The sequence below is a fragment of the Acomys minous genome (assembly GCF_964271855.1).
Source record: "Acomys minous genome assembly, chromosome: 3".
In the NCBI taxonomy this organism is placed as follows: Eukaryota; Metazoa; Chordata; class Mammalia; order Rodentia; family Muridae; genus Acomys; species Acomys minous.
In genome coordinates this window covers 114752452-114769624 of record NC_140485.1, presented here as the reverse complement: position 1 = coordinate 114769624, position 17173 = coordinate 114752452, and the positions used below count along the sequence as shown (strand labels likewise).

The window sequence follows — 17173 nt, the reverse complement described above, 5'->3', positions numbered from 1 at the left end:
TTCTAGCTTCTACAAATGCTCTTTATTCTTATCTGACTTAAGTCCCAACTTTCCTGCATTCTGCTTTCTGCCACAGGGTTTGTTTCTGCACATTCACTGTTTTTCACAGCACTGTGTCAATGCCAGCTCTCTGGATCCTGCACCTCGACTACACCATGCAAGGATAGGCAGATGGGCTCTCCTGCCCGCTGTGCAGCTCTTAAAGGAGACATACTCAGTGGGGGGTCTTGTCTGACATTATGGAACTTAAGCATTACTTTGTATTTTTCCTCCAACTGTCCAAAGATTGATGGCGGGGCTGGTGGTGATTCGGGCACGTTACTGACTGCACAAACCATCACATCTGAGTCCGCGTCAACAACGACAACCACACACATCACCAAGGTAAAGCTCTAGGGGAGCCCTAGGGAGAGGATGGTACACAGCAAACAGATCTTTTCTGTATCGTTTCTTTGTTTCTATACACACTTCTAAGACACAGTACCAGTGGACTACAATGTCCTTCTTAAAGTATCCAAGAAATTAGGCTCCAATGACAAATGTATTTCAAGCCAAATTGCAGTTTTGTAAAGTACAAGGGGGTAAAAATATGAGTAGGTATAAAAGACAGCTACATGGGCATAAGAAACACTTTAATAAAACTGTAAATCTTCTCTCATTTACTTAGAGTTCTAGTATATTGACTTGAGACCTTTACCCAGGGCCTTTTCTAACACTCAATACGATATCACCATGTAGTCCTTGGCTTGACAGCATCAGTTGCATCTGGGGCTTGCAAGTCTAAAAGTCATGACTCACTCCAGACCTATTAAAACCCTGGGCAAGAGCTTCCAGCTGTCTCTGTTGCATGCCAGTATAATATAAGCTGATTTTCTGGTATTTCATTTTGTTTCTATTTTCACATCGGATAAGTGCTTAATTGTCTTTAATGTATCTGTTATACCCTTCCCACTCCATGTTTCTGGACGATAATTTTAAAAAGCAGAAATTTTGTCAATTAAAAGTGCAGAGTGCATTGGTGTTCATAGAAACATACTCAGTTGATGATGCTAGTGATAGGCTTTATTTCTTAGTTAAGTGCTACTGCTGGTAACTCCATATGGACTGGTGAAGGTTGTGGAGGTCGCCTGTGTGCTGTCTCAGGACTCTGGTATTGGCTGTGTCTTTTTCAAGGGTCTCAGGATCTCCAGCATGCCCCAGGCACTCTGAGCCTGCACCTGAGCAGTGACTTTGTGAGGGAGTTGATGCACCCTAGTCTTTGCACAGCCAGTGCACACGTGTTCTGCATCCACGTGCACAACCACACACAGAAGCTTAACTTTTAACGAAAATATCATTTGCTTTCCTTATCTTAAAACAAATGCAAGATTTTTTGTTTGTTTGGGGTTTTTTTTTTCTTTGTGCCCTAAATCAAATGAATGAACTCACTAAAAGAATTGTTTTATTTTTATTTTGGAGGATTTGAGTATTTTTGTTTTGTTTTGTTTTGTGGCTTTGTGAATTTGGTTTTTGTTTTTCGATTTTTGGTTTCTCTGGGTATCCTTGGCTGTCCTGGACTCACTTTGTAGGTCAGGCTGGCCTCAAACTCACAGAGATCCTCCTGCTTCTGCCTCCCAGGGTACTGGGATTACAAGTGTGTACCACCACACCTTGCTCACTAAATGAATTTGTATGACTGGAATTAAGCATCAAAACTATAGTATCAAACAGTTTCCTAAGTTCTAAAACACTCCTAAAATGTTTTTAACTCTAAAAATACCAAATAGTTATTTCTTCTTTCTATTCTCCTTTTCAAAAAGGATCCTGTGGAGTCCCTTAGATTTTTAAATGGCTTCTGCTCCATTTTAATCTCACCAGAGTCTTGGTATTTTAGGGGCTGCTTTCGATCAGAGCACACGTCTGACTGCTGTACCTTTTAGGACTCTGTGTTGAATTGAACAGTCCAGCAGGGAAAATGCCTAGAGCCTGCACCTTGCGCCGCTCTGTGTGCTGGAAGCTGGGGTTTGCTTGCTTTCTCTTCTTGCAAGCTCTAGTTACTGATTTCTCTTCTCTTTATGACCTTAGACTGTAAAAGGTGGAATATCAGAAACAAGAATTGAGAAGCGCATTGTGATCACAGGGGACGCAGCTCTGGATCATGATCAGGTAAGGGCCTTTCCTATCCTGTCTGTGTGTGCTCACGGCCTGGGACATGCCAGATGGAGGTCAGCTCCCTGGTTGTGGCAGGAAGGCGCTCAGAGCCCGGGGTAGCCCATCCTGTGAGCTGTCCTGAGCACCTTGGCACAAAACATGGAGTATTGATTAGCTCCCACTGGGTTAGCATTCAGGATATTGGGGCCTTCTGGTGACCAGGAGGGATTCACATTGGCCTGGCTTAAAACAAATGGCAGGTGATGACAAGTCCCTGAAAAAAACAAAAAACAAATAAAGAAAAGTCACCAAAGGTTCTTCTACCTAGTTGTTGGACATTTGCCAGTGATTTTAGCATAAGAAAAGTTGGGCTGTTGATTACTAAGGACTTTTCTCTATTATAATTTGGGGTAGTAGTGGGGAGAAAGTATTACCTAGTGTTTCTCTTGAAGTGAACTTGTACACTGTTTCACCCTTTAACTGTTTGCCAGAGAGCTCAGGTTTATGCAGCATTGCTTTTAGGCAGACATAAAGAAGAGATAGGAAGCCGTGGACCCAAAGATAACGATTCTGATTTAGAAGGATGACTGAGCTTCCTTCACTGTTCAAGTGAGGTCCGCTCTGCACACTTACTGCCGGCGGTGGGCCCTTCCTCCCTCACACCACACCAGGACCAGTGGAACTATGCAAAATTAGGTGAAGAAGCTGCTTCCATGCCAAAACCCATACTGACAGCAGAGTGACCCTAATGCCATTCATATCTTCTCTGCCTCCTTCTTTATGTTCAAAGGAGTCTTAGTAATGAGCTATTCCTTTATTTGAGTGAGACGCAGAAAGAGATGCCTCGAGTTGACATGCCTCAGAGGCACAGTTCCATAGAATCCACATCAGCAGCTCCTCATCCTGCGCTGGTCATGATTTGCTGCTCTGTCACAGGAATGAATGAGCTATACTTACTCTTCTGACAGTACTGTTTTCTAATAAAAATCATTCTCAGCCTGGCATGGCGGTGCTCGCCTGTTGTCCTGGCTCAGCTCTCTAGAGACTCCAAATAGAAGGGCCCCAGAACTTCAAAACTAACCCGACTGTACCGAGACCCAGGTTCACATTTTTTCCCTCTCAGTTTGACAGTGGCATTGTCTAATGGTCTTCATTGTTGCCATATTAATACCTCATTAGCTTGTTCTTGCATTTAGTTTCTTAAGCTGATGTAGGATGAAAGGATTACAAGCATAATTTAAGATACAAGCTGGAGAGGTGGCTCAGTGGTTAGGAGATGCTGGCTTTTCTTCCAGAGCACCTGGGCTTGCTTTTCAGCACCCATGTGGTATAGCACAGCCACCTCTACCTTTGGTTCTGTGTGATTATACATTCTCATCTGACCTCAGTGGACACCAGCATGCATGTGGTACATGGGCATACATACAGGCAAAATACCCATACACATAACACTTAAAAACTAAGATGTATCAGGCGTTGATGATGCCTCGTCCTTGTCCCCTTACTTTGTAGCTTTATATATGTTTAGTGGTGTGCTCTGTGACCTCCAGCAGAGAGAAGCGGTAATGTGGTCCAGGAATGCCTTTATCCCCACACAGGTACCATAGCACAAGGAGCATCACACTGCTTTTTACTGTTCCCAAATATTTAGCTCCCTGCATCTCAGAGGAACCCATTGTTTCTTGTGGGATGCTTTCCTTTGCTCTTTGGTGGTTTTTGTTTTCTTTGTTTTTCCTCCAGAACTTCTTTACAAATAAGATTGGCAGTAATTAGGAGAGAGCTGTCTGTCCTAAAGATAGGCTGTCTGTCGCACAGTTTCCTTCCACTACTTTGTCTATGGAAGAGACCCTGAAGCAGCACAGTTGACACTCTGGGTGCTCTTCCTGTGCTTTCTCTAGATGATTGTTTTTATTGCTACTGCTACTTTTTATTTCTGTCCCCTATAGGCTTAAGGGTATTTTTCTTAGTAATGTTTTAGTGTAATGTGTTTAAGTTGAGACAATTGCTGAGTTTTAAATGGCAAAGATTAGGAGGCCTGGTCCACGTCTTGGAGCCCAGCTCTGTGTGGTGGCTGCACAGAGTGTGTACAGGATGCACTGGACTTTCAGTTGACGCCATTTCCTGCATTAAACAGCAAACCCCAAATGGTTTATTGCCACTGCATTAGTCTGAGCTCCCAGCTAAGAACTTATGAGGCTCAGTTCTGCTTATAGCGCAGTGAGTATAAGCCTGGGCTGTGAAGCTCACGTTTTTCTCCCATATAATCACCCCTTGGAGGTGCACAGGAAGGACAGCAAGTGGAGAAAACAGCATTCTTGTTCTCGGAAATGGGCAATGAACCCGATTCCAATGTTCCTGTCACTATAAATTAAGACACAAAGCAGTGTGCTGGGGCTTGGGTCTGGCCGATGAGGGTACATGTGCTCTGCTGCTCACTAGCGTCTGTTTTCTCACTCTGGTAGGCGCTGGCTCAGGCCATTAGGGAAGCCAGAGAGCAACACCCGGATATGTCCGTCACGAGGGTGGTAGTGCACAAGGAGACAGAGCTGCCAGAAGAAGGAGAGGAGTAAGGTAAGCGAGCCTGGCTACCCAAGCCTCTCCTGCGACTGCTCCGGGCCTGTGCTGCGCTGTTTATGTCACGGTTGTTGCTTTCGGTAGTGCGAATGGTTTTCTCCAGTTTGTTGTTATCTCACATGTCTGACCAGCATCTCTGTAGTGTGCTGTCTGTCTAGTGCTAATGACTGCATTATGCAGACACTGTGGTGTACTAACAGCAAGACACAATAGCATGGGTGTGGTTCATAGAACTGCCTGCCTGTGATGGCTAGAGTTCCTGATGGAATGTGTAAATGTCATATTAAGGAACCTTCACTATGGCGTCCCAGCTCACATGTGGGAGGTGTGTTTCTGGCTGTCAGTTTTCACTGACCCTTATTGGTGGTTCCTAGAGTGAGCTGTGACAAGGACACTGAGGTCTGTAAGTGGCTGAGCTAGAAGGACCATGTCCAATTAGATGCAGCACCCCAAGGCCTTTGCTGAAGGATCCAGGGTAGGAATCTTTCAGATAACTTCCACCTGATATACATGGATCCATTCTAGAAAAATTCATTTTGGACAAAAGTTTCTTGGGTTTTTAGCTCTGTTATAAAGACAAATGAATACTCAAAATCAATGCTTCATATAAAAAATCATATTTAAATAATCTAGTTTGTAAGGTAAAGGGAAGTACTGTATCTGCTTTTTTTGCTTTTAGGAAACATATAGGTGGAAAAAGAAAAATTGTGAATTTAAATGTGAAAGGAAGAATTATCTTCAAATTTTACTTATTCCTTAGCTGATAACTTGTGTGTTTGCAAGTGGCTCCAACTCTTCTGTGTGACAGGCTGTCAACAAATTGCTACATGGTAGTAATTCTTTAAGTGGAATGGCTTGGGTGTGTTGGGCATAAAGATCTAACTTTAGAAATGTCTGTTAGCCTTAAAGAACCAACCAGTTGAGCTGGTGAGATCACAGGCATGGCTAGCAAAATGAGGCTGTACCAGAAAGGGATATGGGGATGCAGACAAGAAACCTGGGAGCAGCATCTTGAGTGGACCATCCACAAGCACAAGTTGAAATGCCTTAGGAGTCTAGCAGACTTAGAACTGAATTCCTAACTTTGGGATGAGGGTGTTGGTGTGCCTCCCCTGGACGAAGTACTGTAAAGGCTCACGAGGCCCATGCAGGTGCCTAAAGAACTAACATGGATGCTCTTGGTGTGCAGCACTCGCTCCTCTGCGTTGGCAGGCTCCAGCAAACCAGGAGAAGCAAGAACACTTTGCTGCATCACACCTTGGTGTGATACCCCCTCCCCTCCCCATTCAGGAAATGGCAGTAGCTCAGGGAGAGCACAGTTTTCCAGCTTATCCAAAGTGATCCCTGGGTCCGCAGTTCTGCCCTTCAACTCTCAGCTCAAGCATATGTCCATGGCATCATGGTGACGAGCAAAGTGAGTTTGCTAAGTGTACTAGTTTACAACTGTAACCTCACCACTGGTGAGGCCGAGGCTTGAGGACTGTGAATTCAGAGCCAGCCCTGACCTGTGGGATGGGAGTGGCGACTGTATGAGAATGAATATCCCAGGATTCCTGAGGACAGTCTGCTGGTGCGGCTTTACTGAAATGATACCAGGCTGTTCCATTGGTGCTCTGCAAGGGGCACATTGGTCTTAGTGTGACCCATTACTGTGAAAGCAGTTGGGAGTATGTGGCCTTCAGAGGAGTCTTGGCAGCCTTAGGTCTGTAGACCACATTCTGCCTACATTCTCTTACAAACACTTCAACAGCTGACCATTTCCTGAGCTGGCCTAATGGAAATTCAGTATATTTGCAATTGGGGTCAAGGATTCCAATAATATAAACAATAGAAAGTGCTTGAAATTTAAAATTAAACATACAGGTTAAAAAGAAAGAATAAACAGTTTACCTTTAGCAATGACTGTCATGCCCGACTACAGAGCTTATAATTTCAAAAATAGTTGTATTGTGTCTTGCATAAATATTTTGTTTCTAGATCTCTGATTCTGTTACATAAAATACAATCCATAAACCTGATAGCATTGAGCTTGTAGCAAGCTCTATGATGTTCTGAAATTGTCTGTTGGTTTGTATTGACACTGTTAAGAATGTGCCCAGACTTCTAAAAGTATGATTTAGAATCCTGTCCCAAGGAAAAACGGCTAGGTGCTGTGGTGCACGCATATAATCGCAGCACTTGGGAGGCAGAGGCAGGGAAGACTGCTGTACGTTTGAGGCTAGCCTGGTCTATAGTAAGTTCTAGGCCAGCCAAGGATGCACAGTGAGACCCTGTCTCAAAAGAAGAAAAAAGAAAGAGGGCTGCGCCCTGGAGAGGTAGATAAGTGGCAGGATGCTTATCCTACTGGCCTGTCCTTGTCCACTCAGCACATGCAGGGAAAGGCTCTCGAAGTGCCTTGGCTCTTCCCTAAAGATGCAGCACATCATTTGTAGGAGGCATGCCAACCACTTAGACCCACCAAACACTTAAGGTGTGTATGCCACTGATGCTAGTGTGTCCATCCTTGACTTTGTCTTCCTCAGTTCAGAAACTAAATGCTTACTCCCTAGGAGTTCATGCTGTGTTTAAATGCAGGAAGAGCCGAGATATGAGGATGTATGAATACAGACCTGTACATGCCAGTCACTGCTCATCTGTCTAAACCACTAGGGAGTCTAGGGTTCTGACTCTCACAGGCATCTTATTAACTAATCGTTAACTTACTGAAGGCTAAAAGTAATTAGCGCATTTGACACCAGAATGCAAGTTTCTTAGATTCTAAAAGTTGCTTGGAATTTTAGAAGCATGTCATGGTTGCCATTTGTGATTTTATCAGAAAGTTAGCCTATTATACCTGTTTTGTGATTTTATTATGACTAAATGAGAATTAAAGATGTTTGTTTGTTTGTTTGTTTGTTTGTTTGTTTGAGACAGGGTTTCTCTGTGTAGCCCTGGCTGTCCTGGACTTGCTTTGTAGACCAGGCTGGCCTCAAACTCAAAAGAGATCCACCTGCCTCTCCCTCCGTGAGTACTGGGATTACCAGTATGCCTGGCTGAGTAAAGAACTTTTTAATGCATGTTTTTTTCTTTTATTAAGTTCAATAGGTCTTGAAGATTTTTCTTTACTATGTATTCTCTTCAGTTTCCTACATATTCCTAGTTTTCCTATAATATCGAAACAAATAATTTCATTCTTGTGTCTAATTTTATGATATTTTATATTAAAACAAATTTAAAGAAATAAAAGTGACACCAAGCCTAGAGAAAAATTCATAAAGAATCCTAAATGTCATTCTTGCTGTAGATTTTCAGAGAGAGCTAACATTGACCTTGTTTCTTCTTTCCACTCTTCATGATGTATCTAACCCATTGTACCTACGGCGGCATGGCTTCAGTGGAGGAGAGGGGGATTGCTTTCTATGTAACTAGATAGGTGGGGCAGCGTGTTCAAGAAACGGTACATATTCACCAGGCAGAGCAGAGGCAGTAGGTCCAAGAGTGGGCAGTGTGGCCAAAGGTCACAGATAACCCTCCAGAGCCACCTCTGTTTTCACTCACCGCCCCCACGTTTCTCTTTGGAACTGCTGCCTAGAAGACTTTGCTTCCATTGGTTTTCCTGTCTTGACTATAACAGAAGTGTTAATGAGTAACGATTAGCCCAAGGAAGACAATAGGGTGGGAAACAATGGATTGATTAGTCATCCTGCCCAGAGAGCGGGGTGGAAAACAATGGATTGATTAGTCATCCTGCCCAGAATAATCAAGGTTTTTATATTATCTGTGCTGCTCCTAAATAATGAGGAGTATTTCCCCCTATCAAAATAGGGATTTCATCTGACCAATACCATGTACGTTCTCAGTTCATTTGGGGAATGGTTCTTCTGTAAAGAACATTAATGGTCACCACCCTCTATAATTAATACATTTGCCAGGATTTTTGCCAAGTTTAAATAGAAAATGAAACGGTTGCATCTGAACACCTCTTGCTGGCTCAGGGATGGTGAGTCATGTTAGTTCTTGCTGCATCTTTGGCTGCAGGCTCTGAGCTCCTCCAAGGCTGTGTGCGTTTCCTTTTTCCCTGATGCTTACATCCCGTTCCCTTGTGCCTGTTGGTCTTTTTCCTGATCCCTCTGTGCTGACTCACAGACCCATGTCTGTAGTCCCAGTGGCTCACAGAGGTTCTGTGCCTCCGCTCCCTCCTTGTTTTAGGTTCCAGACTTTGTACTATTATATGACCGCTTTTTTTCTTCAGTTGTTTTTCAGTTTCTGTTTTGTTTTATGGCAAGATAGCACTATAGTAGCCTTGGCTGGCCTGGAACTTCCTATATAGACCAGGCAGGCTCCACTTGCCTCTGCCTCCTGGGTGCTGGAGTTAAAGGCGTGCAGTCACTGGTCCTATTCTGTGGTGACACCTCAAGTCTCAGTCCTGCCCTGTAATGGTAAAAGCTGGTCTTTGCCCAGCCCCCATCTGTGGGTCCTGACCAGAGTCCTGGCCTCTGCTGCCCTCACCTTCACCATGCTCTCCGCGTTGAACCGCAGCAATGCTTTCTTTCAAAACATGAATCCAGCTATGCCAGCCTTCTCCAACACCAAAGGAAAAACACATCCGTCTTCCCTGGGTCCTACATGGATGACTGCCCAATTCTCTCGATTCACCTTTTCCTTGCTCTGCACTCTCCTCTGGATCATTGCAGTTGATCTTTTTACACACACCCCCATCTTTATTGGCTCAAGTTCAGAACCTACCTGACATAGCTTACCTTATTACCTGCGTGCCCAGCTTCAGCATTGCAGCTCCCTTTTCTCCTCCCAGTCCCACCCTCATGTCCCTCCTTCCTCCCCCTTCTCAGAGAAGGGGGGGCCCCTCCATGGGTACCAACTCACCCTAGCACCTCAAGTTGCAGCAGGACTAAAAGCATCCTTTCCAGCTGAGGCCAGACAAGGCAGCCCAGCTAGGGAAAAGGGATCCAGAGGCAGACGCAGAGTCAGAGACAGCCCCCACTCTTGTTGTTAGCGGACCCACATGTTGACCAAGCTGCACATCTACTATATATGTGGCAGCGGGTCTAGGTTCAGACCATGCTGCTCTTTGGTTGCTGGTTCAGCCTCTGTGAGCCCCCATGGGCCCAGGTTAGTTGACTCTGTAGGTCTTGTGCTGTCCTTGACCCCTCTGGCTCCCTCAATCCTTCCTCCCACTCTTCCACAAAACTGCCAGAGCCTGGCCTATTGTTTGGCTGTGGGTCTCTGCATCTGTTTCTATCAGCTGCTGAATGAAGCCTCTCAGAAAATGCCTTCTGTCTGCAAGCAAAGCCAGAGGATCAATAATAGTGGTAGAGGTTGGGGTTGGCTTTCTCCTATGGAGTGGGTCTCAAGTTCGGCCAGTCATTGGTTGGCTATTCCCTCAATCTCTGCTCCATCTTTACCCCTACACTAATTGGAGACGGGACAACTTTAGAGTTGACGGTTTTATGGGTGGGTTGATGTCCCCCTCCCTCTACTGGAAGTCTCACCTGGCCACAGGAGGTGGCAACTTCAGGCCCCTTAAACCCTGCTTCTAGAAGTCTCAGCTAGGGCCACCCCCATAGACTGCTGGGAGCCTCCCCTGTCCAAGAGATGCCCCATTCTCTCTCCCAGTTCCCTACACACACACACACACACACACACACACACACACACACACACACACACTCACTCACTCACTCACTCGGGATGTCCATTTTCTCTCTCTCCCTCTCCTTCTTCTCTCTCTCTCTATCTCTCTCTCTCTCTCTCTCTCTCTCTCTCTCTCACACATACACACTCTCTCTCTCTCTCTCTCTCTCTCACACACACACACACACACATACACTCTCTCTCTCTCTCTCTCTCTCTCTCTCTCTCTCTCTCTCTCACACACACACACACACACACACACACACACACACACACACACACACACACCCTCACTCGGGATGGTATTTTCTACTTCCATCCATCCCATTCTCCACTCACTTCTGTCTCCTATCCTACATACATCTTTAAGCCCGCCTTAGTACCATAATACTGTATGCCTTCTGTGCCTCTTCACTTGTTCGCAGCACCTAAAGTCGCCTTCCTGTTCATCTTAGTGAAATAAAAATGGACTGACTTTCCCTGTGTAGCTTTAAACCTGCATCAGTTAACTGTCAGTTTTACAGCAGTCCCTCTACCTGAAAAGGGGCTCTATGTTTTACTACTCCCATTAGAGGCTTGCAACCAAACAGTAGTGAGCCCTCTGTACACTGTCTCCCTTTACCTCTTGAATTAAGGGAAGTGCTTTTTGACTTCCTTTTAGCAAATCTGAATTGTCAACATCCCCGCTCAGACACTTTGGAACCATTAATAAGGAAATTAGGGGTTACTTGAAGGCAGCCACCATGCGTGATATTGTGACATTTGCCCTAATAACCAAAACAGCTGCTAAGAGTCGAAAGGGCAAGTGGCATATCCAGTGTGAGTGTGCTCACAGAGGGGTCTTGACTCAGAAACTGGGTGGGGCTGGGTGAGAGCTCATCACACTACTTGGAAGTGTGACACTTTATCTTTGAATTTCCCATGTGATATCCTTGGACCACATTTGGCTCTAGGTACCTGCAACTGAAGAAGAGGAAACTAGGTAACAGACAACGAGGGCATTGCACTGTGTGTGCTGTCTTGTTTGTGTTAATTAAATCTTGCGATGTGGTCTTTCTTGCCAGCTCTTCTCAACTTGCCAATTTCCCGGGAATTCTAAGGCATCTAGGTTTCTTTGGTTACTTATGCTTGTTTTTAATGAACATGCTATTTCCTGTTAACATATATGTGCAGGTAACTATTGATTGTTTGATTACTTAACTTTCTGTTTTTGCAATACTTAAGATTTATGTCTTTTTTTTTTCTTTCCTAGAAAGTCTTTTTTTAAACAACATTCAGCTTCATGACTCTGAAGAACTTTGACCATTCCAAGTCTTAACGCCACACACTACTCCAGCAAATTTGTGCGACAACTGGTAACCCTGACCAGAAGCCTGAAGAATTAAAATGCCAACGGCAAACCTTAGCTTAACAGCTCTGGTCTATACTGTTCTCATACATTTCTAATACACCATTTGTTTTATAACCACTTCTAAATACTCTCACTTCCCCTTTGCTTTCTTTACTTCCTTTTTTATTTCTTTTTTTTTTCAATTCCCTGTTTTTTGTTAAGGGTTTTGTATTTGTTTCCTTTCCCTACCTGCTTTTTTATGACTCATTTGCTCAAATGACAGTGAACAAAGCCAGCCCCGGCTGGAAGGTGCTGTTCACTTGAACAGGTGCTGTTGTGTGGAAAGGAAACTGTGACTAACTTAGGTAGCGCCTTCGCTCGCTCTTGCAGATCCTTCTTCCCTTGGCTTCTTACAGTCAGTATTTACAGTCCTCAGGCTGCGGCCAGTGCGCTGCACGAGGACATATTAATACCAACTCAGAGCACTTCTTACATCGCGGAAGTTTTCTAACGTTTGGCAATTTCACTACAGACGATTTTTATATTGACCCTTTGACTTTCCAGTCCTATGACTTTGTACTTAGTGGAGTCAGGGACTCTCCGGACTGGAGAATTACCGAGCTCACTGACCAAGCACTGTGCTCAGAGACTGACGCCCCACAGTGCAGTACTTCTCAGACGTATGCTTTGCCACAGATTTCCAGAACAGGAGGAGCAGCACGGGTGTGCCCTCCCCTTTTACTGCTAAAAGGAAAACCAGGCAGCTTCAAGCCTTAGTGCTTTCTTTCTTAACATTCCTAGGTTCAACACTCCCCGTTATCTGAACACTTGAGTAGAGCACTCGCTTTGTAGGAAACTTCCCTGTCTCCATGTCAAACTGACCTTTGCTACCCAGCAGGCATAGCGCTAAGATAGTTGACGACTCGCAGGTTTGGAGGTGCTGGGGAGAAGAGAGTGGAGACGGTGGTTCGGTGTTGTTAGCTGTAAGAAGGCGATACCGTGTAAAGCTGACACCAGAGACCTGATAGGGGCTTATTAACTGTATTGAACATTTTTCTCATTTGCTTTTGACTATGTATAGTTGTTATGCCAGATTAGATTTACAGCAGCTTCAAGTTGTATTAAATGATATTTTGCTTTATGTAATACTGTTATAAAATAAAAGTTTGTTTATTCTATAAATGTGTCACTTCTTTTTTCATAAACATTAAAGAAGTAAGCTGGAGTGCTATTTTTCCATCAGAAAATCTAGTGTTTTGTAAAAACACTTAAATAGCATTTTAAGAACACTTAAGTTCTGTCCTGTCTTTTCATTTGTTGCTTCTGCTGGCACCTGTGATCTGACGTGGTAGAAATCGCAGCATGTTTGCTGGCTCAGTGTTCAGTGTGCCATATCCCTTACACTAGGGAAACAGTGCTCCTGGTTTGTTTAAATCCTGCAAGGGATTTCTGTGTAACTTTTCTTCGTGTGCTTTCAGGAGATATTTCAGCTGCTTCTGTTGTGCCTTGCTGCTGTGCTTCGTGTCCTACTTACGTCTGCTGTGTGTTCATGTAGCGGGCGGCGCACACTGCTGAGGGAATGCATCTAAGTGTGATTGAAATGGCTTCCTAGAAGCTTTCGCCATGGCATACCACATTACGGGCTTAGTCTTTTAAACATGATACAGAAAAATGGTCAACAGAGTGCAATCTTTTTGCAGTGTGATACAGAATTTCTTTATGTAGTCATTTAAAATGAGCACAGGAAACATAATTTGCAAAGCTGTCTTTGAGATCTGTTCCCACAAAATTATCTCCCATCTTGTGAAAGGCTCTTCTCACGTTCTCTATAATTGTTACAGAAATGACTGTCTGAGAATCCTGTCTCAGCTAGCCAATCCTTGGGAATGTTATGAGACCAAATGTGCTTCTGTAAATACACTTCCCATGACACCGTTGGTGTATATAGAGTCCATATTTAAAACTCATGGCTGGATCTTCCAGTGACGGTGGGTGAGAACTGTTCTTGATAACAGCAGTGACAGATAGCACCTCTATAGTGCCGTTGGCGAGACAGTACCATCAGTGGATGGGCCTTGTTTTATCTGCTGAGGCAGCACGAACAGGGATCTTGGAGCAATCAAGAGCATTTTAGAGACATGGTGCCCAAAGAGCCACTTGGAACAATACTGATAATTAATTGCCCCTGTGGGAGCATCACTACAGGCTATCTCTTTAAGAACTTCCTGTGTCTCATGAAAAAGGGATTTCCAGAATGTCTTTGTTTCATCACTGGACCAAGTGGCAGAATAAGTAGGAAAATGGGCCAGAGAGTTTTAAGATACAGATTTGAGCTGGAGAGTACCCAGCCCCGCCACTGCCGCTCTCCCCTAGGCAACCCACACACATCCAGGGTCTGAAGATGCTGAGATCATGTGGAATTTTCTAAAGCATCACAAAAATAAATTCATTTTCCTGGGCACAGTCCTTGCAGGAGATTATATTCTGGGGAAATATGTACAGAAAAAAATTAAGAGAAATAGGAGAGAAGCCGAAGAACACATTGCCCAAGCTCAGAGACAAGTACCATTTTGAAAGTAACCAGAGGACTTGTAATATGACAGTGCTGTCCGTTCTGCCAACACTGAGAGAAGCCTTAACATGGCAACTCAACTCTGAGAGTCTTAACAGCATTGTTGAAAAACAAGCCTTCAAGACTTGATACCCTAGCACCATATTCAGGGGGAGGAGGTCCCCCACAGCCACAGTCATAGGGAAGGGGGATTGGGGTGAAAGTGGGAGGGAGGGAGGAATGGGAGGATGCATGGGATGGGATAGAAAATGAGATGTAATATGAATTATTTTATTTTTCAATAAAAATGTTATTAAAAAAAAGAAAAGCCTTCAGACAAGCTGAAAATATCTAAAGATTGTAAGTTTCACAAGAAATATTGTAGCTGTATATAGCAAGTGTATGCTGGTGGCTCTTTTGTGAGTCCAGTTAGAACATAAGTGGCAGATATATTTACCTGGGTAATGCATCAGTTGGCAAAAACGGCACTACTGTTCTTGCTCCCCCAGATGTGTAGCTGAAGTATATATCAACTACTCAACACCTCCTTGGAGATGGTCTGACAGAATCGGGCACGGTCATTAAACAAGCTGTACACAGAGGATTTTAGGTAGTATTTCCCTTAAACATTCTTTGTCCCTTTTGGACTTGGAACAAAAATTAAAATCAGAATTCTTTTTGAGCAGCATAGGTCGTCATTTTAGATTGATAAAGATGTCTCTAAGTCTTCACTGTGCCAGTATATGATGCCAGATGAGGAAGCACATTAGTAGCTGAGGCCTATGGTCTTGCTCCCAGAGATTTTACTACTACTAATCTCAGTGAGACAAGGGGCATGTTGGGAAGTCCAGCTTTTAGTACAGTTCTAAATACCCGTTTGAACAGAGGCTTCAGTCGGCTTCTAGACAACACGGCGGAATTCTTTCAGCCCACTGAACAGAACCTACACCATGGAAGCCTCATAAACAGTCTGTCCAATGTCAGCCTGCCTTTTACTAAGATAGTAAACAGACAGACCCATTCAGTTTGCAGTGAAACACCTAGTCATTTTGTGCAGAATCTGTCGTTGATGGAGCAGGTAAGCTTTGCTGCTAAGGTATATGAAGCAGAAATGATCTTTTTTTTTCCTTTTAAGAAAAACTACAGTGGGATTCATCTATATTAAAAAGTACTCTAAATAAATCATCTATACCTAGAGTGACAGCTTGCATCCACAGTGCCTAATAAAATCTGTTCTGGAGCAAAGTCATTTCATAATGAAGCAGATCCCTTTGGCACCTCATCAGCATCTACTTCAGCAGGTGTCTCTCGCTGGTGCAGATCACATCAGCATCGCTCATGATCTGTTGCAGCCTGGGTGGCTGATCCAAACAAGCAGATACTTATGTGTATACACATGATGGGATGCACTGTCCACTCACACAGAAAAAAGGGAAAATCCAGCTTGAGAAGTAGGTCTAGGATTTATGAACTCTGAAGTTTCCTGGACCTTGATGTGAGCAAGAGCAAGCCGGATTCTCTCCAGTCACCCTTTGAAGGAGGAGCACATGATTTGTCTCACACAAACCTAGATAGAGGGCGTGTCTTCTAGAAAACACTGGGTTTTAATACCTGTGATCTTTTTTTTTCTTTGCTATTTTTTCCAATATTTATTTACACTGTTTTCTAAAGCTTTGCTAGCAACCCTCAGAAAGTTGCATATAGATTTACAGGCTGATCTTATGTTGATGTTGTTTCCTCACAATTATTAATTACAGTTTTATTCCTTTGTGCATAAATAATTTAATAACTTTGTACTGATTTTGAGTATAATAACTTGTAATAAACTTTCAATAAAATGTTTAGTTAAAAAAAAGATACAGATTTGAGAAAGACTTAAAAGCCTTGATCTTAGTAATTGTAAATAAAAATCTTAGTATGTGTGTGCTTCCTTCTCTGTCGTTCCTTCTAGGATCTGCACTGTAACCTGACTTGTAACTGGGAACCTAAAGCAGGAAAGTCAATTTTTCTTACTGGTTCAGGGGTTACAGCCCATGCAGTGTGAGAGGCATGGGGGAGTGGGTAGCAAGCATTAGTGTGTGATAGAGTCATGTCCTGATGCACAGCATGTAGGGCAGGGGCAGGGCTGTGGATGGGTATAACTTAGAAGGCCCCGCCCATAATGTTCCACTTCTGTCCGCCAGGGCCCACCTTCTAAAGAAAGGGTCTGCACACAGCTTCAAAATAAAATGGGGGTGGGGAGGAAACAAGTGCTCAACACACGAACCTGTGTTGGGTGTTGCAAATTCAATCATTACCTTTAGAGCATGCTTTGAAGTTTTAAAATCTGAAGTGTGTTTAGCATTTCCAAGTTCTGATAGTTATAAGGTAGGGATTTTGATTTCTAAGATATAGTTTGGCCAGAGGACTTGAGATTTCGAGAAAAATCTGTCCTTGACTTCACTGTTGCTACAAGAAAGCACTGAAATCCCTGGAAAGATTAGTTGCCACCTTATGGTAAAAGATGGCAAATGCTGGCTCAGAGGACATGGATTGTACCCCTCCATGCCTAGTTCTCTGTCTTACCAGCTGGGTTCAGGATGTGGAGTGGCCACCTCAGGAAGTCTTTGAAGGACCATCTTGGGCAACACCAAGCTACCAAATTACTAATTCAGTAAGGAAACAAACAATAACAACACCACTTAGAAAACTAACAACCTTAAAGCTAGGTGTAGTGATGTTTACCTGTAATCCTGGAACTGCACGGGTCTGAAGCAGAAAGAGCGTGAGTTCCAGACCACATAGGAGAACTTGCCCCCCATCCACCCCAGGGAAAGCTTCCGTAGCTCTACAACAATTTGTGGTTCTTGTCGTTGACTAATTAAAGAGCCACGTGAGGGTGCGTGAAGTACCCACTGAAGTTTTTATTGAAGGAGTGGAATTGGAGAAATGTTATCCCTGCTGGATCCTCTTAGAGA

The 17173-nt window shown here is 43.8% G+C and overlaps 1 protein-coding gene and 1 pseudogene across 37 annotated transcripts in view; both read left to right on the top strand.

Moving 5' to 3' along the window:
- EPB41L2 (erythrocyte membrane protein band 4.1 like 2) overlaps positions 1-12847 on the top strand; it is a 156330-nt gene extending 143483 nt beyond the window's left edge. For 29 of the 36 annotated variants that reach the window (XM_084777771.1, XM_084777770.1, XM_084777768.1 and 26 more), the window contains 4 exons: positions 286-384; positions 2065-2145; positions 4593-4701; positions 11588-12847. In XM_084777771.1, the coding sequence (XP_084633897.1) occupies positions 286-384; positions 2065-2145; positions 4593-4700 (288 nt within the window). In that variant the 3' untranslated portion in view covers position 4701; positions 11588-12847. The remainder of the gene's footprint in view (positions 1-285; positions 385-2064; positions 2146-4592; positions 4702-11587) is intronic. The other 7 variants (XM_084777772.1, XM_084777769.1, XM_084777763.1 and 4 more) reach the window with 1 other exon arrangement.
- Positions 12848-13756: 909 nt separating this feature from the next.
- LOC311593407 (peroxisomal biogenesis factor 3-like) lies at positions 13757-16047 on the top strand (annotated as a pseudogene). The gene is made up of 2 exons: positions 13757-14365; positions 14553-16047. The product of its transcript is annotated as a peroxisomal biogenesis factor 3-like (transcript).
- Positions 16048-17173: the final 1126 nt, after the last annotated feature.